Source organism: Salvia hispanica, chromosome 6, assembly GCF_029641045.1.
Source record: "Salvia hispanica isolate PSC_SH4W2 chromosome 6, Shi_PSC_v1, whole genome shotgun sequence".
Classification (NCBI taxonomy): Eukaryota; Viridiplantae; Streptophyta; class Magnoliopsida; order Lamiales; family Lamiaceae; genus Salvia; species Salvia hispanica.
Genome location: NC_142697.1, coordinates 17,648,122 through 17,672,053, shown reverse-complemented (window position 1 = coordinate 17,672,053; position 23,932 = coordinate 17,648,122). Strand labels below are relative to the sequence as shown.

General features: G+C 36.9%; 4 protein-coding genes across 5 annotated transcripts; 3 read left to right on the top strand and 1 right to left on the bottom strand.

The window, feature by feature from the left end:
- Positions 1–1,250: 1,250 nt before the first annotated feature.
- LOC125205480 (basic helix-loop-helix (bHLH) DNA-binding superfamily protein) lies at positions 1,251–4,083 on the top strand. Of its 2 annotated transcripts, none has more exons than XM_089061157.1 (2): positions 1,251–3,425; positions 3,971–4,083. In XM_089061157.1, exons 1-2 carry the CDS (start codon positions 1,972–1,974, stop codon positions 4,050–4,052), a joined length of 1,536 nt encoding a protein of 511 aa, XP_088917283.1. In that variant the 5' UTR covers positions 1,251–1,971; the 3' UTR covers positions 4,053–4,083. The 2 variants fall into 2 exon arrangements, with proteins under 2 accessions (XP_088917283.1, XP_047960405.1); XM_048104448.2 differs by lacking the exon at positions 3,971–4,083 and having other exon boundaries at positions 1,254–1,819; positions 1,972–3,584.
- A 2,180-nt stretch (positions 4,084–6,263) lies between these two features.
- Positions 6,264–8,121, bottom strand: LOC125205481 (Galactose oxidase/kelch repeat superfamily protein). Its single transcript, XM_048104449.2, has 2 exons — positions 6,813–8,121; positions 6,264–6,639 (listed from the first exon to the last, which is right to left on the bottom strand). The coding sequence occupies exons 1-2, from the start codon at positions 7,718–7,720 to the stop codon at positions 6,339–6,341; spliced, it is 1,209 nt and encodes a 402-aa protein (XP_047960406.1). The 5' UTR covers positions 7,721–8,121; the 3' UTR covers positions 6,264–6,338.
- A 219-nt stretch (positions 8,122–8,340) lies between these two features.
- Positions 8,341–19,634, top strand: LOC125205478 (myosin-9-like). The gene is made up of 27 exons (XM_048104445.2): positions 8,341–8,451; positions 9,223–9,351; positions 9,769–9,912; positions 10,019–10,164; positions 10,248–10,404; positions 11,045–11,103; positions 11,204–11,363; positions 11,442–11,591; positions 11,671–11,807; positions 11,897–12,043; positions 12,135–12,236; positions 12,304–12,361; positions 12,444–12,545; positions 12,744–12,781; positions 12,875–13,001; positions 13,087–13,269; positions 13,376–13,507; positions 13,589–13,695; positions 13,775–13,835; positions 14,815–14,992; positions 15,180–15,385; positions 15,465–15,584; positions 15,957–16,055; positions 16,279–16,527; positions 16,611–16,750; positions 17,154–17,404; positions 17,680–19,634. Exons 1-27 carry the CDS (start codon positions 8,365–8,367, stop codon positions 17,730–17,732), a joined length of 3,522 nt encoding a protein of 1,173 aa, XP_047960402.1. The 5' UTR covers positions 8,341–8,364; the 3' UTR covers positions 17,733–19,634.
- A 2,709-nt stretch (positions 19,635–22,343) lies between these two features.
- LBD16 (lateral organ boundaries-domain 16) lies at positions 22,344–23,261 on the top strand. The gene is made up of 2 exons (XM_048104452.2): positions 22,344–22,748; positions 22,841–23,261. Exons 1-2 carry the CDS (start codon positions 22,467–22,469, stop codon positions 23,153–23,155), a joined length of 597 nt encoding a protein of 198 aa, XP_047960409.1. The 5' UTR covers positions 22,344–22,466; the 3' UTR covers positions 23,156–23,261.
- The last annotated feature ends 671 nt before the right edge of the window (positions 23,262–23,932 follow it).

Below are 23,932 nucleotides of genomic sequence, written 5' to 3'. Positions count from 1 at the left end.
CAAATGTAAGCAAATTCAATGAATTATTCATGTGACAAGTGACGTATTTCTGTGGGGAGTAAAGGTCAAAATTGGTCCTGAACATATGGTCATTTTACGTTTTTGGTCTTAAACATTATCTTTTGCATTTTTTGGTCCTGCACATATGGAAATTTGATCATTTTGGTTCTCCGTCAACATTTCTGTTAAAAACTAACGGTCAACGGCTTTAATCCGATTTTGACCAAATTAAACTTTTAATTCTGATTTTTTACTCCCTAATTAATTCCCTAATTATTTTTATAATTATTCTTTTAAAATTAGAATTAAATATTCCCTAATTAGAATTAAATTAGACTTTTAAAATTGATTTAAATAAATTGACAAAAATTGAACAAGTGAAAGCAAATCTAAAAAATAAAACAAAAACAAAATATGAATATAATAACCTAATCCCAGGAATCAAAGCTCAGATCACTGTACTCCAATGGCGGCTGAATCCCCAATCTCTCTTCCTTGATGTTTCAACATTTAACGTTGAGTTACTAAAGCTGGAAAGTTTCAATGCTCTGATTTCAACCTAATTACAGGAATAATCGCTAACTTAACAATGTTTAGCGATAAAATTGAACCAAAGAATGTGAAAAACATAATAAAATTAGGGTAAAATCGAAGTGTTCAAGCAACCAAAATGAGGGCGAAGAAACCAACTGCGGTGGCTGCCAATCCTACTCCGTTGAGTACGGCATCGTCTTTCAAGGGCGATGGAGCGCCACTGTCGGATGGAGGCAGGGTGATAGATGGTGAGGGAGAGGCAGTTGACGGCGGAGGAGCTGGCGGTGAGAAGACGCCCGCTGGAGAAGGAGAAGGCGACGATGCCTTCAGAGGAGGAGGCGTGAAAATCAGAATAGAATATTTACTAAAATTCTTAAATGAATATTTGCTAAAATAATTAGGAAATTAATTAGAGAGTAAAAAATCAGAATTAAAATTTTAATTTGGTCAAAATCAGGATTAAATCCGTTGACCGTTAGTTTTTAACGGAAATGTTGACGGAGGACCAAAATGATCAAATTTTCATTTGTGCAGGACAAAAAAATTCAAAAGATAATGTTTAGAACCAAAATAAAAAAATGGACATATGTTTAGGACTAATTTTGACATTTATTCTATTTATGGGAGTATGTTGTGTTCCAATTTGATTACTCCTACTATTGTTTTGGCATGTACGGGTGACAGTTAATGGGCAAGTGGAGTGAATCAACGTTGAACAACGGCATTAGCGCGTGAAGTAAAGATGATTTGAAGCATTGAGATGAGGTTTGGGAGTCGGGTGTCATGTGATACACGAGCGCTTGTACAGATTCATGAACCTTCTTCTACTTTCAATCTTTGCTACTCTCATCTCCATCAAATCCAGATATTTACCCTCCCCGCTCACTTTGGCGCTTTCTTGGATTCTATACTCCAACAAATCTAATTTCTCTCTTTCACACACACACACTTACACAAACTGTCTATATACGAGGTATCACTTTTGGGTTTTCAGATTCATCTCATCTTGTATCTATTTTTCTCCTTTATTTCTTCATAAAGATAGTGTTGCTTGTTCAACATTCTTCATTCAGTGAGCATCCAGAATTCCCTAATTCCTAGGTTTTCTTGTGCATTTTTTTTATTTGGTGGGGTGGGGTAAAACTTTATTCTTTACCCTTTCTTCCCCAAATAATAGGGTTTTAATTACTTCGGATGTGGGGTTCCCTAAAAAATAATTCTTGCTTTAGCCTCGGGCTAACTCACGGGATTCATTAAATTGAACCGGGTTTATGTAAGATTTCAGGTATGTGTGGTTTCTGTAGCTCTTCGTATCTAAATTTAGTTCAGAGAATTGGGGTTTGAGCTATTGTTTTTTTTTTGTTTGCCCAACTTTTTGGTGGAGATTTTGCTATTCAATCTTTTTAGGGTTGTGATTTTTGTGTCCTTTTGTTTGAGATGGGGAGTAAGTTTTGGTTGAAGGATGAGGATAAGGCTGTGGTGGAAAGGGTAGTGGGCAATGAAGCAGCTGAATATCTTGCTTGGTTGGCCTCGAACAACGTGCTGTTGGAATTTTCTCCATCCGGTGGGGATCTAGGGGTGCAGCAAGCACTGGTCAAGATTGTTGAGGGATCAGATTGGACATATGCAATATATTGGCATGTTTCTAAATCTAAGTCTGGTAGGTCTGCCTTGATATGGGGCGACGGTCATTGTAGGGAGCCAAAGGAAGGTGAGGGCGAGGAAGGTAATGTTTCCAAGAATGAGAAATCAGTGGATGGAGATGGTAGAAGATGGGTGCTGCACAAGATTCATGCTTGCTTTGGGGGATCAGAGGAAGATAATGTTGCTGCTAAGTTGGACAAAGTTTCGGATGTGGAGATGTTTTATCTCACATCGATGTATCTTGCCTTTCCCTTTGATAAACCTTCCATTCCCTCTCAGTCATTCAACTCTGGTAGGTCTATTTGGCTTTCTGATGCGAAAAGCTGTTTAGAACGTTACGAGTCGAGGTCATATTTGGCAAAGTTGGCTCGTTTGGAGACAGTGGTGTTTGTTCCAACAAAGTCAGGGGTGGTGGAGATTGGCTCCAGGAGTTCTATACCTGAGGATAGGAGTGTTATTCAATCAACAAAATCTATAGTTGTGAAACCGAGTTTAGCAGCACAGGCTAAAGCTGCTCCAAAGATTTTTGGTCAGGAACTGAGTGTTGGGAGTTCAAGATCAGGACCGATTAGTATTAGCTTCTCTCCTAAGGTGGAAGATGATTCTGTCTATTCTGTGGAATCATATGATTTGCAGACACTAGGTGGTGCTCAAATGTATGGAAACTCATCAAATGGGCACAGAAATGATGATAGTGATGGGAAACTATTGTCACAATCCATTATTTCTAACACTGAGCAAGCTAGGGATGATTCATTTCACATCTCTGATGAGCGGAAGCCCAGAAAACGGGGTAGGAAGCCAGCAAATGGGAGGGAAGAACCATTGAATCATGTGGAAGCAGAAAGGCAGAGACGTGAGAAGCTCAATCAACGTTTTTATGCATTGAGAGCAGTAGTTCCAAATATCTCCAAGATGGACAAAGCATCTCTGCTCGGTGATGCAATTGCCTATATTGCAGATCTTCAGACGAAGATAAGGATAATGGAAACAGAAAAGGGGATTTTGAATGGAAATGAGTATCACTGCACTATACAAGATATTGAGTTTCAAGAAAGGCATGAAGATGCAGTTGTCCGCGTAAGTTGCCCTCTGGACTCTCACCCTGTATCTGGGGTTATAAAGGAATTGAAAGAGCATCAAGTTTCGACACAAGAATCCACCATTTCCTTAACTGAGCATGGTGAAATCATCCACACGTTCTCCATACACACTCAGGATGGTGCTGCTCAACACTTGAAGGATAAGTTGGCTGCTGCCCTCTTAAATTGATTTTCAATGTAAACATTGTTTGTGTATTGATGTAGTTTTGATAATCTTATTTTAATTGTGTAGAACTTCCTATTTGTAATTGTGCTCAGTTAATGCATATCCATATTTATCATTAAATCATGACCCTTGACTCACTTTCTCTCTCTCTTGTGTTCTGTTATGCAACAAGCTCTTTCTCTCTCTTGTGTTCTGTTATGCAACAAGCTCTTTCTTGGAAATCTTGTTCTGTGTCTATATTTGTGTCAGACATGTATATGTAGTTAGAAAATTTGCAAGAATTGATTGCTGAATGTGCAGATGAATCAGTTAAGTTGTAGTTCATGATGTTATGCCTCATCCATGTGTTGTTGGAGGTTTATCGAGATATGGCTTCCAATCTTTGCCATTTCTGGCTTGGAAAACAGAGTGTTTTGCTGAGTAAAAGCTTAAAGATAGCAAGTGGACAACTTGAGAAATAGAATGAGTTTTTGAGTCCAATTAAGCAGTCTTTATCCATAAAAGTCAATTTTTTCGATTTTGCACTTTGTATGGCACGGCCTTCAGAATTCTTTTGGCAATGGAGGTTGGTGATGAGCTTCTGGCTGGGAAGTTTTTCACAGTAGCGATCAATCTGTTTTGTTGTGAGTTGCATTCTGTGAGGTACGTTTTTTGTCCAATTACTTTAGAATGCCATCTGTTGTTTGGATTATCTACTACATCACGAAGGTAGATAATGAAATTTCATTGGAGATAACGATTTTTTGTGTTCATGCAATTTCAATTTCTACAGGAGTAACAGGACTAATTTACTTAGTTAAAATTGGTAGTCATATGTTTGATGATAAGAGAAGAATTAAAAATCAAAGGTTTAATACAACTTAAGCCTTTTCAACTCTAGCAAACATAGTGCTGAGGAATGTTCATTTATCATCTCATTATTCAATTTCCTATAATCTGTTACAACATGCCAAATGCACACCTAAATCACAACCTATATATGGAACAGAATCAAACAGAGGAAATAATTGGTTCTTGAACCAAAGAAATACGAATTGAAAGCAAAAAAGAAAAGAAAGAATCTTAAAGCTATTTTGCCAAAAATATGTGATTTGTGAAACTGTGTTTCTTGTCAATTGCAGATTTTGTTTGCTGAGTGCTGTTCGCAGTTGAATTTATATCCTCTTAGCAGCAACACCAAACTCAAAACTTTGCTTTGGAGGAGGGGGAGGATATGCTGTTGCACGGCCAGCAAAGTTGCGCTGGCCGATGCTGGTAGTGCATGTCCTACTTCCCTTGCTGGGGACCCATGAGCAGGGGTTTGGGCCCGGTGGTGGAATAGAACGATGCTGCAACAGCGGCTGTAGGAGGTATTGGCCCCTCCTCAGCCATTGCTCTTCTTCTTCGTTAAGAACTCGAGTGGCTTCATATGGTTTAATGGTGAGAAATGCTACTAGAACTATAGTCACCAAGATTGCTTTTTTGGACATCATCTTGTTCCTGAAAGCAGCAAAGTTTTAATAATTTTTGGGTTCAGATTAAACAATGTTGCAAATAACAGTAAAAAATGGTGAGTGTAATGGTTTGAGATTCTGTGTGTATATATAATGTATGGAAGTAAATGATGATCATGTGTGATTTCAAATTTTCTTGGTTGAAAATGCAAAAGCTGACTATTGACTACCAGGATTTGCAAAGAAACTGAGAAATTGAAAGGGTCATATATTTTGGGCGGAAAATAAGATAATTATAAGTACTTGATACATAACTGCTATACACCAGTAATAAGTTTGATGTATACATCAATTATAATATTTCATTGCAATCTACTCGCAACTCGCAAGTGAATTGAATGAATAAAATATGTTAATTTTGGATATGAGTTAAATTATTTAAGAAATATTGACTTGTTAAATAAGCGAAAAATGTTTGTCAAGCATTTCGTGGAATACACGTTTGTTGAAATTTGCGAAATTCACGAGTTAGTAAAATTGTGGTTTGGCGTGGATTAGGAGCATCGCGTCGTGACTTGTAAATTATTCGACTCACGTGTTATTCCACAAGCTAGACATTTGGAAAGTAATTTATATTTTCAAAGTGAATATTGGAATAGCTTATTCACGAGTTAATGGCATAATACTTTCATACTAAAACTTAAGTGGTATTGAGCCCAGCGAGGAAAGTCGATCCAAGGTTTAAAAATTAGAGCTTTGATGCTAACCATATTTAGTTCACTTGTTGATGCTATGTACTTCTAAAGTGCTGTTGATGCTCTGCATTTCTACCTTATGAGCATCAAATTTCTTGACGTTTGATTTGACTTTGAAGTAGGCGACAGTTTGAAGGAATTGCTCGGAGAAACATCTTGACGAAGAGGTGTACCAGATGATGCATTGGAGGACGATGAGGCTGTCAGATCAACAGCATTTTGCAACTGGATGCTATGCCGATCGGATTTATTCGATGATAAGAAATTGGTCATACAAGAAAACCAGAATGTGCCTTTAGTGATTGGTAAACCAAATACTCATTGTAGCTCGGTTTCAGTAAATAGTTTTCAGGAACCCAAAATTTCGGTAACAGCTTACTCAAATTGTCTGATTGATGACCTCACATATATTCGTTGAAATTAACATAATTTATTTTGAGGTTGTACAATTACTTCATTGCCTACTAATTGGGATGTGTAAACATCTGCAGGCAATTTATTTAATTTTCAAAAAGAAATTAACAAAATAATACTAGTAGAGTGCAGTTTTAAGTGAAATTTTCCCGTTTATGCCAGTGTCATCACACAAAACCATTGAATTATATACATATATGGGTGGTGATGGTGATGATGATGATGATGATCAGATTGGGATTTATTGCAACAAACAATGATCATAAGTATTCCCAATGAGAAGAAAGATCTACAATCGGATGGGGCACATTACAGTTGTTCTAAAATCTAAGGACTGATGAAAAGGTGGCTTTACAATAACTGACCTCCATCTACTCTGCCCAGGATTATATATCTGCATTAACAGCGTTGATGACCTCTTGTGCTGCCGTGATCTTGTCGCTGTTGTTGTCGGCTCACTCGCACTCGCATTCAAAAGGGTGAGCAAGTAGAGCTCCTCCTCTAACCCAACAAACCCAACTGATGCATCATCACTCACCTTCTTTGGCACACAAGTCTCCTTTCCCCAACGATTCGAACTCTTATCATACCTATCAATTTCACCACACCAAATGCTTTTTCAAAACTAAGCACACCAATTTTAACTAACTAAGAAACATAACAGCAAATGACAATGCCCTATGCATTACACATGCTACATTCAAAAGTCATTTCAATGCTTGCAATAACAGAAAACTAAAGTCCACACCACAACAGAATTTACCTGAATATTTCACCTCTGTCAAGCATGAATATTTCCCCTTGAGCCACAACAATCTTCCCCAGCCTCCTCCTTTCCCCTTCCTCCCACATATCTCCAAGCTCCCTCCACTTCCCGCCATTCGTCACCTCCATCACCACCGTATCCCTATAATACTCATCCACCGGAAATACACCCAGCACCGTCCTCGACTCCCCGTATCCTCCCATCACCCAAAACTCCCTCCCAATGTAAAACCCAACACACCCAGCTCGGAACCTGGGCAAGCCATCCAACGCCACCCACTCGTCATTCCCTATATCATACATCTCCACCGAGCTCATCCTACTCCCAGCCGCCCCAAACATCGTGTGCCGGGACCCGCCCCCGGCCACCAATATCTTCCCGCGCTCAGGCACCGCCGCGCACGCGAAACTGCCCCGAGGCGTGATCATTGGGGACACCGATTCCCAAGACAAGGCCGCGAAATCAAAACGATACACCGAGGAAGACGGCGATGGCCGATCCAGGGGGAACGACCGGGTGTCGAAGAGGGACCCGCCGAGGACGTAGAGGTGGGGCCCCACCGCGACGGAGATGAAATTCGTCAGCCCATACACGTGCGGGTTGCAGGGCATCAGCGGAAGCGGGCACCACCACATATTCTTCGGGTCGAACAGATACGGCGGCGAAATTGAAGGATCCTGCGGGAAAATACAGAGCAATTTCGGTGCCACCACGTAATTCTGGCGGAGGGAAATTAGGGCTTTCGAGGAGAAGAATCGCCTCCACGATTTGCAGGTAACTTTGAGGCGCGCGTGGTGACAGTAAGGAACGAATGCGAGAATCAACGCTCCGACGTCGTTTGGGAGGCCCGGAATTAGGGTTAGGGTTTGGACCCCAAACTCGTCGGACGAGAGCGGGGGAGCCATTTCTCGATCAATTGATTTGAACAAATTAATAATCGGCTACGATTGAAGAGAGAGAGAGAGTGAGAAAGTGTCGTATGTACAGGATATAAGCAAGTGTATGTACAAGCGGTGGTGCAGGGTGGAAGATTCAACCTTTTTGTAAACGGTGCATTTCTGGAGTGTGGATTTAAGGAAAGGGAAATTGGTTTCTTGATCGCCAATCTTTCAATATCATTGACCAAGGAAACGCCATTTTTGTGGTTGCCCAAGTGTACAGATGGACGACACGTGTCCCAGGGATCTCTTTTCGGTTAAGAATTTCAGTTGCTCAGACAACACTGCTCTAATAAGCTCGATTGGGAAATTTTGATTTTAATTGGTTTCCTTTACAAATTCAAAAGGAAGCTTTAATTGGAGATTATCTAATGATCTATAAAGAACTTCTCAAGTTTAACATCATATTTTTGATGTCTCTTTGCTCAAGATTAGAAATGTAAACATCCTATGTAGTTCCAAACTTGGCTATGCTTTATATAAAAAATGTATTATTCAATAAATTAACAGGAAAAATAGACAAAACAAAATACTATTTCAACATTGAAATTAAAATACTAATCCTAAGTTCACAAATAAATGCATGATCGGCGATTATCTGTCTCTACAATATGTATTTGAGAGAGTTTCTCTCTCTTCCCCGCCAAAAAACCTCTCCATCAACAGCATCCACAGAAGGATTCAACGGCTCCGAAAACGTAGGTTTTTCAATGTCGCTCTTCTCCACTAACCCTTTCTCACTCCTACACTCACCCTTTCACCGATCAAAACCCAAAAAAAAGAAAAAACATTAAAAAAAATTAAATTAAAAAATATACACTCAGATCGCTGGAGATTTTGCTTATGTGTTCTCTGCCCCGTTTTAAGATACCCCCAATTCGACCGAAACATATTATTCGTGCCGCAGATTTTGGAAATTGTGTTCGAAACTGTGATCACGAATTTGGGTTCCTGAAATAAGATGGTATGTTGTTGGTACAGGCGATTGTGTAGATTTTGATTTGGGTATCCGTTTTTAATGTGTTCTAAACACATAATTGCATGAAGATTATGAATATCGTTTGAAACTCTTGCTGAAATCGTGCCCAATTCACGTTTTGTGATCACGTTTTGTGATCTTGAATTTTCTTCATAGATTAGGTCATATCCATACTTAGAAGATTGGTGTTTGATTTCATCCAAGGCTCCTGAATATTCTTACATATGAAAAACTAAAAGAAATGAATGAAAGCTGGTATAGAAATAGTGATATTAAAATATTGGGGAAGCATGATAATGATGATGTTTAACTTCATTTTGTTATAGAATTTCAGGAATCAATATTAAGTGAGGTTACTTGTTGAACAGCTGTATTTCTGAATGTGAAGAACTGAGTTGTGCCTAGATACTTTATAGTTTATATCATAGACGACGTCTCTTGTGTGCAACTTATGCACTTACTTCCAGCTGAAGCTCAATATTTCTTGCAGGGCAACCCACCCAAAGTATATGAAGGTTCTCACATTTGGGTTGAGGATCCGGAGGTTGTTTGGATTGATGGGAAAGTGGTAAAGATTAATGGGGACGAAGTTGAAGTTCAAACATCTGATGAAAGGACGGTAAAATAGCTTTTGTTTTTTTAGCTGAAGCTTTCCTCTTCTGTATGGAGATGGTGTTGTGTTATGTATGCTGTAAAGGAAGGCATATCTCTGAAAAAAGCTATAGTATATATCCACCTCAATCAAATAGCTCATAGTAGCTTGTATTCTATAGATCAGAAAATCATTCTTGACATTTAAAGAAGACAATTTCCAACAAGATTTGTTTGCACTGAAACAAAGAAGTTAATTTGGTGTAATAGACATACTTTTCTTCTGATGCACACTGTTTTAACTTAGTACACTAAATCTGTCAAGGTTAATCAAACTCCAGCCTAGTATGATTGTCTTCTTATTATTTTTCCAAATTGATATTCGAACTGTCAAAATGTTGCCTTTTTGACACTTGACATCTGTTTTACTCTTTCCATTGTTAAGCTTACTGCTAGCATATCCAAAACATACCCGAAAGATGAAGATGATCCTGCTGAGGGATTCGACGACATGACCCAACTTTCGTATATGAATGAACCTGCAGTTCTGCATAACTTGGATATGAGATACCAGGTCAATAAAATTTATGTAAGATGATATTCTCTTCCCTTTAACTTTTATGTTCAATCTACGTACATTCTGGTATGCTTACTATCGATCCATGAGCATCTTCATTTTCACACTATTTTTGCAGACTTATAGTGGGGGAATTCTTATTGCTGTTAACCCGTTTCAAAGACTTCCCGACTTATACGATGGACAGATGATGGAACGATACCACAGAGCATCATTTGGTGAACTGAGTCCACATGTATATGCGATTGGAGAGGCTGCCTTCAGGTGATATATAGTTTTTCCACTCTTTTTCTTGACAGTTTTGTCAATGAAATTCCAGTGATGCCTGAGTCTTGTATGCTAAATAGGGAAATGATGATTGAGGGAAAAAGTAACTCAATACTGGTAAGTGGAGAAAGTGGTGCCGGTAAGACTGAAACTACTAAGATGCTTATGCAATATCTTGCTTATTTGGGTGGCCATAAAGGAGGCGAAGAGAGATCAGTAGAACAGCAAGTTCTCGAGGTAGGTTTTTTCATCTAAATTTCTGTTTAATCACTGATTATCATTCATTGTTTCTTTTTCTTTCAAAATATTTTCTTGAAACAGTTCTCTTGTTGAATATGGTATAATGTTAAAGCCTTTGAAGTAGTATGTGGCAAAGTTTGACTTGAACTGGTAGATTGCCGATGTCTCTTTTTCTAGAGTGTGTGTGTTATGTGTATTACTCATATGTACAGTAAAAGGTGTTCCTGGAAATAAAATGCATACTGTTTGACAGGTAGGGTGCAAGTTAAGAATGTGGTGAAGAAATACATCCTCCATTGTGGAATAAGTGTCCTATTTTGAAAAAGTATTGTCCCCGAATAAGTGGGTATATGAAATTTATTCTAGCAAAAATGACTCCAAACTGCCAAATTTCCCTTGTTCAGTTTTTCAATACAACTATGACTTTGAGAATATAGGGAGAGTAGCATGCAAGCTTTCAAGATAGGGTTGTCTTTTAAAAGATTTATGCAAAGTACTTCCTGAAAGTTATTTAAGCAAATAGGTTTTTGTCTGGAAATGTAACACTAGTAGCTTACATTGACATGCACTGTAATAGGATATCTACTTCTACATTTACATCTATTTATGGGACGCTTATTTTAGTGGTTCTGTTCAGTCAAATCCAGTCCTTGAAGCATTTGGAAATGCCAAGACTGTCAGAAATGACAATTCTAGGTGAGACCTTCCTTGGATCCTGCATCAAAAGTTTCGAATTTCAATCTGAACAATAGTAGCATTCTGCATTTTAATTGCTGACTAAGGTCTGATGATGCAGCCGATTCGGTAAATTTGTTGAAATCCAGTTCGATCATCATGCAAAAATATCAGGGGCAGCCATCAGAACATATCTTCTTGAGAGATCTCGTGTCTGCCAAATTTCAGATCCTGAGCGCAATTACCACTGTTTTTACCTTTTGTGTGCAGCACATGAGGAGGTAATCCACTTTTACAAGTTCTTGCTGCATCTATTTATTCAAAAGACAGGCATCATATTTCTGATTATTTTTTGTCAGGAAATTAAGAAGTATAAGCTGGGACATCCACAGACATTTCACTACTTAAACCAATCTACTTGCTTTGAACTAGATGATGTGGATGATGCTCATGATTATTTGGCAACAAGGAAGGCAATGGATGTTGTTGGAATCAGTCAAGAAGAGCAGGTACATTTGTAACAAATTAGGATCTCATTTGTCCCATCTCTCTCCTCATGCCAGTAGTTCATATTTTCTTATTCTACAGGAATCAATCTTCAGAATTGTTGCATCTATTCTCCATCTTGGTAATGTTAGATTCGCCAAGGGGGAAGAGATTGATTCATCTGTCCTCGAGGATGAGAAATCAAAGTTCCATCTCCAGACTGCAGCAGAGCTATTAATGTATGAATGGGACATTTATACTTGCAACACTCTTTTTTTTTTCTTCTGATTAGTGTAATAAATTCTTAGTGTAATAATTTCGATATTAGGTGCGATTCTGAAGCTCTGGAAGATGCATTATTGAGGCGTGTGATGGTCACTCCAGAAGAAGTTATCAAAAGATGTCTTGATCCTGATGGTGCAATAGTTAGTAGGGATGGATTAGCTAAGACGATTTATTCTCGCTTGTTTAACTGGTATGATATTTATGAACCGTGCGCTATACTTTTAACATTTCTGAAAATTTCTTCTCTGGTTTAGCTAATATTATGTGGTCTGCATATGTAGGTTGGTGGAAAAAATAAATTTATCCATCGGGCAAGATCCATCTTCGAAAAGTCTGATTGGAATCCTTGACATTTATGGATTTGAAAGTTTTAAAACTAATAGGTAAGATTTGATTGTTTAGACAAACTCTGTATAGGCATCCAAAATAACTAAAAGTTTATGGATGCAGTTTCGAACAATTTTGCATTAATTTTACCAATGAAAAGCTACAACAACATTTTAATCAGGTATTCAATTTGACATCCTTTTTAGCAGCTGATAAATCTATTCTCAGCACAGTACTAAAATTTTCTTTTGTTCTTTATTCAGCATGTTTTTAAGATGGAGCAGGAGGAATACACCAAAGAAGAGATTGCCTGGAGCTACATAGACTTCGTGGATAACCAAGATGTTCTAGATCTTATAGAGAAGGTTTCTCTCTATAATACCAAACCATTTTGCTCTAGGCTACATTATTTTGTTATCACTTTGTAGTTTGCACATAAACGTAGACATGGTCTAGTGTTTGGAACTTCCCATGTATTTGTCGATTGTCCTCTTCCTTATAACTCAACTATAGAATCTGCAGCAAGAGCAAACTTTCTTATAATTGCTTTTGATTGGATGCAGAAACCTGGAGGAATCATTTCTCTTCTTGATGAGGCCTGGTACGGTAACACATGTCTCCTTTAGGTAGCTTGGAAAGGATATGTGCTTTAAATTTCTGTGATTACGGACTAATTTTATTTTTATGTTTCCAGTATGTTCCCAAAGTCCACACCTGAAACATTTGCAGAAAAGCTTTATCAGATATTTAAAACCAACAAACGTTTCATCAAACCGAAATTGTCACGTACTGATTTCTCAATTGCTCATTATGCTGGAGAGGTAAACTGGATATATTTATTTTTCTAGAGTATAGTTTTGGGTTTTTCAATTTTATTGAAATTTTTTATTTTGCTTTTGCACCAAGGTTCAATACCAATGTGATCAGTTTTTGGACAAAAACAAAGACTATGTCGTCGCCGAACATCAGGACCTGCTAACTGCTTCGAAATGCCCATTTGTAGTAGAACTGTTTCCTCCAATTCCTGAAGAGACAACCAAATCTTCAAACAAGTCTTCTAAATTTTCATCAATAGGTTCTCGCTTTAAGGTATGTTTCTTTTCTCTTTCTTTTCGTTCACTACTGTTCTAACTTATTTGTCGCAGCTTCTTTCTTTAAAGAAGGTTGAAACTGATAGATTGGTTAATTGGTACAGTCTCAACTCCAACAATTGATGGAGACACTGAATTCCACAGAACCTCACTACATTAGATGCGTGAAACCTAATACCCTTTTCAAGCCTTGTATTTTTCAAAAGGAAGATGTCATGCAGCAACTTCGTTGTGGTGTGAGTGCTCTTACTTCTAGTCATTCATAAAGTTCTATATGCTTCCCAAACTTAGTAGTAATATCTTTTGTCTACTGGCAGGGTGTTTTAGAGTCAATTAAAATTAATTTATCCGGTTATCCTACTCATAAGACATTTGATGAATTTTTTCATCGGTTTTCTACTCTGGTGCCAGAGTTGGAAGGAGAGTAAGTCGTTTATTTGATATATTTATTATCTTATGTGATTACCCTGATGAAATTAACTCTTTTCTCCCCACACGAGCAGGATTGATACAAAAGATGCATCCAAAAGGATTTTAGAGAAGATGGGCATTGATGGAGCTCAGGTATTAATTTCTTTTTATGCTCAACATTGAGTTTTCCTTTGCCCGAAAAATGGAATACAGAGAAATGAAGTGCCATTTTCTCTCTTGCTTTTTTTCTTTACCTTTCTTTTGGTCACATTTTATGTGTTCAATTCTTAATTACATTTATTTTAAAATAGAGTTGAAGCTATTCTGGTTTATAAATCTTCTGTAGCATCTTTGACGGAACGGATTTTCAATAAACAGTTGGAAAAACAGCCTGAAATACACTGTTCAGTTTGGAAACCTTTCAATTTTTATCCTAGACCGAAATGTTGATCTTGAGGTCTCAGTCATAATTGGTACGAATAAGAATCAAAATGCTCAAATACAGTCTTTTTGTCTTCTTGGCATCTTTTGTTCTGGCACAGATAGTTTTAGTTCTTAAGAAAACAGTCTGTGAAGGTTAATTTGGCTGAAATGAATTTTCATATCCCAGGTTCCGGAGATCAGGTCTGTAAAATGAAATTTCTTTTTACTCAGTTTTATAATAGAAAAATCAATTGGGACAAAACCTTTTACTAACTTGTTGACTCTCTATACGAACTTTGAGGACTCTCTCGTAGCACATTCTTAGTCATAATAGGTAAGTTTTGTATAAAGAAGATTAGTATATTTGAGTTTACTACTTCTTTTTGCTCTTTACCGAATCTCATCTCACAGGACTCTATTACTCTTCCCATATCTCAGTGCCACAATTTTTTGAGAGATTAGTATAGATTAGCGGGTAATAGAACATACTAAAAGTGTGGGGAACAAACAAGCCCTTCTGTTAAACAGCTTCTCTTCTCGGTGGCTCAAATCTTTCTTTTGCAATTCTACCAACATTTGCAATGTCTGTCCAGCTTCAACGTGGTTTTCTTTTATTTCTAACAATAATCTTTTGTATCTTGTCGCCTTATGGTTTACAGGTTTGCTTGTTTATCAAGAAATGATGTAAAGTATAATTTTGTGATTGCAGATAGGAAAAACTAAGATCTTCCTCAGAGCTGGTCAGTTGGCTACTTTAGATGCTCACAGCGCATTAAAATTAGGTGATGCAGCAAAGGTGATACAAAGAAAGACTAAAACTCATAGGGCCCGACAAAACTATTCTTCCACGGTCAAGGCAGCGGTTGTACTTCAATCTATATGCAGAGGTTTGTTTCAACTTGCCGATTTTCTAATGTGCATATAGTGGAGCTTGTTTTTTGTATTCATACTCTGTAACTAACTTAACTGAAAATAGCTTACCCTGTGCATGCTCATCACTGTCCTTGTTTTTCAGCAAGTTAATGTTGAGCTTGTAACCATCATGCAAGCTCACATTTTTCTTCTGTGGTACAGGAATGCTTGCTTTCAATTTTTACCAAGTTGTAAGAAAGGATGCAGCTGCTCTTAAAATCCAAACAGATTGGAGATGGCATAAATTCAATCAGAACTACAACAGACTCAAGAGAGCAACTATTTCACTGCAAGCAATAATAAGAGCAATGGCTGCACGGAAGCAGTATGATTTCTCAATACAAACCAAAACAGCGACTGTTATACAGGTGATTTAAGTTGTAGGCTTTCTCTGCAAAAGTCTGAGCAGATTGATGTCCCTCCTTGAATAATACACCCTTTTTTCAGTCCCGGTGGCGCGGCCATAAGGCTTTTTCACAAGCTAGGCGAGCCATAAGGGCAACGGTTTTTATCCAAAGTGGATGGAGGAGAGTGTCAGCTACAAGAGAGCTTCGACAACTGAAAGTGGTAGGCCTAAAAGTTCTTATATAGCCTGGATTTGCTATGATCATATTAATGTAAGCCTGACATTTTACAGCGCTCATGGCAGTCGCACTGAACAATATGAATCTCATCTAATTATTTTGGTTTAGGATGCTGATCTCATTCAGAAACTCATGAACCTACTCCCACGGAATGCATGTGCATTTATGTTATGTCTCATGTTAGTTCATTGTATTTCTCAAATTGACCTTTTTATGGTTCTAGTGCAAAAACATTGCATTTTATGTTCTTATCTTCTTCCACACAGGGAAAGGGGCATGATTAATGCAAAATGGATATTCATATTTGATTTAGCAATCATCTGACACTAGTGATGGTTTTATCTACTATTTGTAGGCTTCAAGAGAAACAAGCGCACTTCAGGAAGCAAAGAGTAAGCTTGAAAAGCTAGTGGATGAACTGAGATCACAGTTACAGACGGAAAGACATATGCGAGTTAATAACTTTCCTTTTGCATCTTTCTGTTTATGCAAAGTTTAGTCAGTATCTCTGTGCGCCTGTGCATATGGAGGCACAATTATACCCTGATGAATATTTTCCCTTCTCATCTTTATAGATGACTTACATATTTTAATGCTATTAACTTATTGCAAGATGCAATGCTAGGCCCTTTTGCCACTCAGTGCTTTTTATATTAAGATTGACAATTCTGTGCCAGGCTGCCTTGGAGAAAAAGCTGGAACAGTCATTGGAAGTAATGCAAAGCCAAGGCGATAAAACAAATAGTCTTCTTGAAGATGAAGCTGCAAGAGCTAGCAAGCTTGAGGGCGAAGCTGCTCATATCGCAAGTGATGCTGCTCGCATCGCAATCGATGAAGCCTTCTCAATCATGAAGGAGAGAGGGGTTCCAATTGAAGAAGGATTAGGAATGACTGAGGATTCAAATTCTGATGTGGAAAGATTGAAGGTAACAGTAACCTGATTTGTTATAGCCTGTGTAAATGCTTTCTGTTCTCACTGATTCAGCACTCTGTACCATCTTATACACAGGGATTGTTAAAATCTGAAAAGAAACGGGCTGATGATATGGAAAGACGGTATACTGAAGCTATGGAATCAGTTGACGGAAAGCGGATGAAGTTAGAAGAAACCGAAAGAAGAGTTCACCAACTTCAGGAATCACTGAATAGGTACCATAACTCTTAAAAACCATTGCCGTTCATCATTTTTCTGCCTGGAGAGCTTATGCCTCTTGATTTTCTCTTGATAAATGATTATTATGTCAGCTATACTCCGAAAACAGGCTATTATTTCTCTTGAATTGAATGTTGATGTGTAAAAAGAAGCTCTGTATTTTCTGATGTGATTGGACAGCCACCATCTAACGATGCTGGAATTCCATGTTAGAGATGATATGTCAAAATTGCTTCACTATGCAAATGATCAAATATAGTTTTACCTTTAAAGAAAATTTAAGACTATTAAGGATTCATATCATTATATGGTTGATGGATTTAAATTACTCTATATTCTGATAAGAAAGTTAACTCAGCATCATTTAACTAATATTGGATATCATCTAGTGTGCCTCAGGATGATGTACAGCATCTCTGGTCAATTCTCAGAGCTACAAATGGTATTATGTGCATCTACATCAAGTTCAGCTTTGGGGATCGTGACTAAGGATGAAAAAGGTGATAGTTCTTCCACCTCTTCAGAAACGACATCTTCCGACTCTGATTTCACATTCCCAGCCCCTGCTTCAACTCCAGCAGACTTTTCTTCTGCCAATTCTAGTGCACTTCAGCTCATTGTTCAGGATCTTTCAGCAGCTGAGGTTTCAGGTCAGTCTAGTCCCTGAGAGGCCACAAACACTGAAGTTAGGACTTGATCCGGCAAAATTTATCTCTTGCGATACGACCGTATAGAAATTAAAATGTTTGTCCCAATTCTTGATATCAATATTAAGAGTAATTTTTTCATTTTGTTCTTGTTATTTTCTCATTAGTCTTCTATGTAACACATTTGGTCCAAATCTTTATCCCTTCTTTGTTTGAATAAAATCGCGGTAAGAAACTACATTATACTTTTCTTTTCTCTTGATGGTTGCATTTTGCAGGATCTGGAAAGTGGAAAAATGATCGGGAGGGGGCATTCGATGACTTTTTCTGATGGAAGTTGTTCTGTCAGTGTGTTGTGTCTATATCTTCCCTAGTTAGAAATTAGTTGGGCTAGATTTTAACAATTTGATATGTCACAGCAGATACCGCAATTAACACGGAACACCACCCACTTGTTGTACTGACACATCACACATGTATATAAAGAAAATTTAACATCACATTTATAAGTTTCTTCTACATAACCAATTGACACCAGACATGATAATGCAGGTTATAATAATATTGGCATGCAGTCGTTAAATCTAATTCAGCTTCGTATCTGCCAATTAGTTTAGCATGATTATAACTTAATTGGAGATATATAAAATTTGTTGTGTCAGTAATGATCTCTGCAAAACTCAGAATCTTGACCCAATCTAGTTTGGCTTTCTGCAATTTGGTGATAATAGTTTTCCTAGGCAGTGTAAAGCATATCTGAATGTTTATTTTATCAGAGAAAAGGCTGTTTGTTGACAGATCCGGTTACTGGTACGTTCCTTCTGCATTCCATTCATTTATTCATGCCATAAGGTTGAGAGCAGTCGATACCTCTATATACATAGAAAAAGTTTATCTTATCTTCAATATATACCAGTTGTTGTTATGCACGTATTCTGTCGATTTATAAAATCTAGTTCTTCCATTTCTTAATGTCTGTTAGCCCAACTTTTTATAGCTCTCCCTCACTTTCAAGATGAGTCCACCTTTTGTCATGAGTATCTGCGGAAGGAGTGCAATAGAAGCATATTTTGAGTGTACTTAGTCAAATTCTCATCATCCATGTTTCAAACCTCTGTAAGATTTCAAATTTTGTCATCTCTCTTGTCCCTGCTTAGGTTCCTTTCCCTTTTAAGTTCAATTTGTTTTTCATTTAAGTTTTAGACACCATTATCTTAGTGGACAATTTTAGTGATCTGTGCATCCAATGGTGTTTACTACAGTCCATCAGCTCCATATGGAAGTATTCTGTCCGTAGCAGTGAGGTTCCAGGTAAGCATCTTATCAGAGAAAAGGAAACTTTACTAATTTTAGCCTCTAACAAATGATATGTGGTACTAGTTGGACTTTTGATGACATTATGAATCTGCATTTTTTCTGTCTCTCCTTTTTGAACACTGAATGTAGATTATGCCTAATCTCCACTTCTGTTTGTACAACTTCTACAAGGTAAAATTACGCCCATCTATTTACTTTGTACTGAGAATTTCTTAAAGCGAAATATCTTGTGACCTATTCTATGCTATAGTTGGCACTGCCTTATTTATTCTCCTGCCAAGTTTTGGTTGGATTCCTATTTGTTAGAAATAAAGTTCTTCTTAACTCGTGCATTGGACTGGACTGTTGCATCTCTTTTAGTTCAAGGAGTTATGAATTGAAATGCATGTGTGGTACTATAAGAAACTTCTCTCTTTTCACCATCTGTTCTCTGACTTGTGACAGGCTATTCTTTTGATCTTTTTCTTTTATTTTTCCATTAACGTATTGCGTGTTTATTAGAGTCTTGCAGTACATCTTCGATACAAAATGATAAATGTACATGTAATTAATTTGCTAGCAGATGTAGCATTGTGTATTTGCTGTGATGAGATCAGGTCGACATTAGTAACGTAAGTTGTAGGCCGAGTAGAATTTTCTGTCATCAATTTGCAATTACTTCAACTTGCTTGTTTTTGGGCTTGTTAACTGTGCAATTCTTCAACTGGCGGAGTAGCAGCGAGAGCAGAGCCTTGCCATGATGCAGGCGGTTTCTCGGCGCAATTGGACAGCTCCAATCAATATACAGTTATCATTTATTGATGGTATGCAGGTAGTACTCAGATGTTAATCTGTGGATGTGATATTTGATTGCTTGTTGCAATGCAATTTGTAAACAGCATTTGACCTTTTTCGGTTTAATTTCAGTTTTTATGGTTTGGTTTATTTTATGACATTTCTGCGCATTGCGCTTTTAATTTTGTGATTGTGAAGAATGTGTAAATAAATAAAATGCTTTGTTACAGATTATATCGGGAGCTATATTAATGCTATGATGTTCTTATAAAAAATGTCATGGCTTTTTAATTTATACCAACTTTGTATATCATGATCTTTCCAATATCTTTTCATGTCTATATATGAACTATTTTTTGAACATTTAGGTCCCTCCATGGAATACTAATTAAATTATTTGGCCTGAAAGTTAGATTTTCCGTCCTACTACTAGTGTCAAAGTGGGGACAAAATTTGTAATTAACCCTAAATAAAACCTGATTTAAAATTTAAATTTACTTAATCTGACATATAGTTTGAACAGAAGATTGTTGTTAAAAACTCATTTTATTTACACGAGGTGGCCCCAAGTCAATGTTGTAATAACTATACTCTTTATTGAGCTGAGAAATAAAGGCGAGGTAATAGCACTGATTTCATGGCCAATTTATTTTGCAACCCGATTTCCAACCTCATTTAACTCACAAACCCAAATAAAATAGTCCTGGTATTAACTTTTTTTACTTCACTCACCTCAAAAGTCAACATTCATAACTCATCTTTTCCATTATACTGATACAAAGTACAAACTAGTAATACTATAATGGATTAATATTTAAATTTAGATTAATTAATTCCTTAAGCTATCCCTTTTTGGGCATTTTAATAAGTGAGTGAATTGGGCAGTAACACCCATTACAAACAAAGTGAAAGGTTTTGGAATAATGCTATTTAGCGATAGACTGGTCATAATCTTTTTTAAAAAATAAATGTACACTAATTCAATTTTACTATATATATTTTCTAAAATTACGAATATATCTGGTCATATTATGACCGTAGCTTCTCTCAAGGTTTAATTTGGTACTTGTATATTTGTATTCAAATCCATTGAACCATGCTTCATTAAAAAATTTATTTGTCACTAATCAATAGTAGCATTATAAATTAAAGCCTATAAGAATACATCACTTTTACGTGTCAATAATCTATATTAATCCAATTTCCAGAAAGAATAAATAAGTAAACAAAATTTAGCAGCAGTTCCCAGGTGCGGCGTTCGGCGCAAAAAAAATATTTTTTTGAACAACCTTTCAAACAAACTCATAGTACTACTATTTAAACAATTTGAGAGACCAAATCATATGATCAAAACCAAAAGCGACGATAGCACAAAAGTCCAAGAGATCGTTTGATTCAAATAATGGAATGTGGTCACAGCTAAAATAGCATTATTTTATCAAAACAACAAAGAATATATATTTATACATACAATTTATGAAATTTATAATCCGTATGTATACAAGTTATGAATTTCATAATACTGATGAATTATGATAAATCCATATGCAGTATACCTTTACGCTTAAGATTTGATTATACACGGCCGACTAATCAATATATTATTCTTATATAAAACTTTAAAATATGTAACATCATAATATAGTACTCCCTCCGTCCCCGAAAATTCGTCCCGATTTGACCGGGCACAGATTTTAAGAAATGTAATGGAAAGTGAGTTGAAAAGGTTAGTGGATTGTGGGTCCTACTTTTAAAGTATTAGTTTTATAATAAAATGTGAGTAAGAATGAGTTAGTGGAATATGGGATCCACTACCAAAAATGGTAAAAGTGAAATGGGACAAATTTTGGGGGATGGACTGAAATGAGAAACTGAGACAATTTTTCATGGACGGAGGGAGTAATTTATAAAAAAAAAAGATACATGATTTTATACTCATTATACTTATATTCACGAGTTACGTTATCAAATTAACTTTGACTTGGCTCACAATGAAAAGTATGTTATACACTCATATAGTACGTATATATTGTTGAATACTCCTTCTATCCCATTCAACATGTCCATATTTTCTTGAGTGAAATGAGATTTTACTTTTTAAAATGCTTTGTTAAATATATTAAGTAGAAAGAAAAATGGTAGTAGTTGGATATTTAATGAGCAGAGATGAGAAAATGATTTATTTTCAAATATAGAAAATGGATATTTTAAATAAGGCAAACTAAAAGATAAAGATGGACATCTAATTGAATGGGACGAAGAGAGTACCATATAACACTTTTGTTTGGAATAATTAACTACTTCCATTTTATATCGTCGCACGACCCTAATTGCGGGTAATCATTTGGTAATATATTAATGAAATAATTTAATAAATCTAAGTATCTATTGACACCAAATAGATATTCTATATTCCAATCACACGAGAATGCATATTTCAATAATTGAACATAGAACCAAGCAAATTATTCATGAAATACTGAAACTATATCAAATTAGTACTATTTAATTATAAGAGTCGTATACATCATACTCCAGTTGTTAATTATTAACATCAAAATACGAAAAAACACCACTATAGAAGACAAAAATTGCATAAACAGAAGTCTAAATAATAGTAGTAGTGTGGGTGGGGAGGCTAATTAATTTGTTGGCAACATTATATTAGAATTTTCAATCCAATGAAAAGATATTATAAAAAACCCCTCTCTCAATTATAGATGGATGCAAGAATAACAAAAATGGGACAAAACTAAAAACACCCACGCACTAGTATTTTGAATTTTGAAATAGGAAAATAAAAAAAAACCCAGCCCATATTGCATAAGCCATTAAGAAATGTCTCCTTCAAACCAAACACACAGACCTTCCATGTCCCCTTCTCTCTGGTGCATCATTTTCTAGTGTGCTCGTGTGCTTCAATTTTCTAATTTCTATATAAGCTGATCCCGGCAAAAGCACACTTGTATTATCAATGGCGAGCGGCAGCGGATCTCCGTGCGGCGCATGCAAGTTCCTCCGGCGGAAGTGCGCGGCGGAGTGCGTGTTCGCCCCCTATTTCTGCTCGGAGCAGGGCCCCGCGCGGTTCGCCGCCATACACAAGGTGTTCGGCGCCAGCAACGTGTCGAAGCTGCTGCTGCACGTGCCGGCCGCCGACCGCTGCGAGGCCGTCGTCACCATTGCCTACGAAGCCCAGGCCAGAATCAGAGATCCTGTGTACGGCTGCGTTGCTCACATCTTCGCCCTTCAACAACAGGTCATTTATCATTTATGAATGCCCTAAAAGCCCTAGCTTCATCAAATTGAAGTATGATTTGTTAACTAACAAAATGAAGTTGTATGTATCAGGTGGCATATCTGCAAGCGCAGGTGATGCAGGCCAAAGCGCAGCTAGCGCAAAACGTCATGGACCAGTCGCGGAATGGTGATCACAATCAATGGAATTGCGGTGCAATGGGGCCATTTCCGCCTCCCAATTACACTAATTTGTACTCGAGCATATCGCCTCAGAGCTCGCTGGACTCGATCGAGCAGCACGACCAGCACGAAATCGAAAGCAGACAAGATGTTGAGCACTACTACTACACCAAGAAGAGACCTTCTCCGACTGATCTCAGCGAGCTCCAAGCGCTAGCTCTTAGAATGATCAACAATCAAGATTGATTATTTACTTTTGTATCATCGATATATGATGCTCACTGCAGGGTTAAATCTCTTTGTATATAATGGAAATTGAGTATGAAGTCATAGCGCTACCTAATGTTAACAAGTCTGCTGCTTCTAAATTCGAATGTAAGTGATACAAGGAATACCTCATATAAGACTTATCTATACAATGATTTCACTTCTCTCTTTGCATAGATATTAGATATGGGATATTGTTCGTAGATGTTTTTGTTTCATCTGCAACATCAATCACGTTACCAACACTTGGATCTACATCACTATAGCAGTATAGCTTCTTAAACATCTGGGCTATTAATATCGTATTATTTGAGGCATTTCAAGAAAATTCTCTCCCAAACTGTTCTTAAGGAAATGGGCATATTTTACTCTTACTCCTAATTACTGTATACAAATAAATCAAGAATATTGCATAGATTAACTACAAGGCATAATAAAAGGTTTGACATCACTTTTCTACGAGTTATGAAAATCCGAATTGATTATTGATGAATAATTCATTCGAATTACCTTTCACATATAGTAGTATCTAAAATTACATGTAAGAACTGAACACAACAATCTATCAAACTATAGTACTCCCTCCGTTCAACAGTAATAGAGACATCATTTTGTGCACTTATTTTAAAAAAATAATTATAAATAGTTAAAGTGAAGAAAAAGTAAAATAAGAGAGAGAATATTGTAGATAAGACTCTTCTCTACATTATTCTCTCTTTTACATTACTCTTTCTCCACTTTAACTATTTAATATCA

Coding starts and splice junctions, on each gene's coding strand:
- LOC125205480 (XM_089061157.1), top strand. CDS start 1,972: ATGGGGAGTAAGTTTTGGTTGAAGGATGAGGATAAGGCTGTGGTGGAA. Junction 3,426..3,970: donor GCTCAACACTTGAAGGATAA/GTTGGCTGCTGC, acceptor TTTCGATTTTGC/ACTTTGTATGGCACGGCCTT.
- LBD16 (XM_048104452.2), top strand. CDS start 22,467: ATGGCGAGCGGCAGCGGATCTCCGTGCGGCGCATGCAAGTTCCTCCGG. Junction 22,749..22,840: donor TCTTCGCCCTTCAACAACAG/GTCATTTATCAT, acceptor TGTATGTATCAG/GTGGCATATCTGCAAGCGCA.
- LOC125205481 (XM_048104449.2), bottom strand. CDS start 7,720: ATGGCTCCCCCGCTCTCGTCCGACGAGTTTGGGGTCCAAACCCTAACC. Junction 6,640..6,812: donor GACAGAGGTGAAATATTCAG/GTAAATTCTGTT, acceptor TGAAATTGATAG/GTATGATAAGAGTTCGAATC.
- LOC125205478 (XM_048104445.2), top strand. CDS start 8,365: ATGTATTTGAGAGAGTTTCTCTCTCTTCCCCGCCAAAAAACCTCTCCA. Junction 12,362..12,443: donor TACAACAACATTTTAATCAG/GTATTCAATTTG, acceptor TTCTTTATTCAG/CATGTTTTTAAGATGGAGCA. Junction 13,002..13,086: donor TTGCTCATTATGCTGGAGAG/GTAAACTGGATA, acceptor TTTTGCACCAAG/GTTCAATACCAATGTGATCA.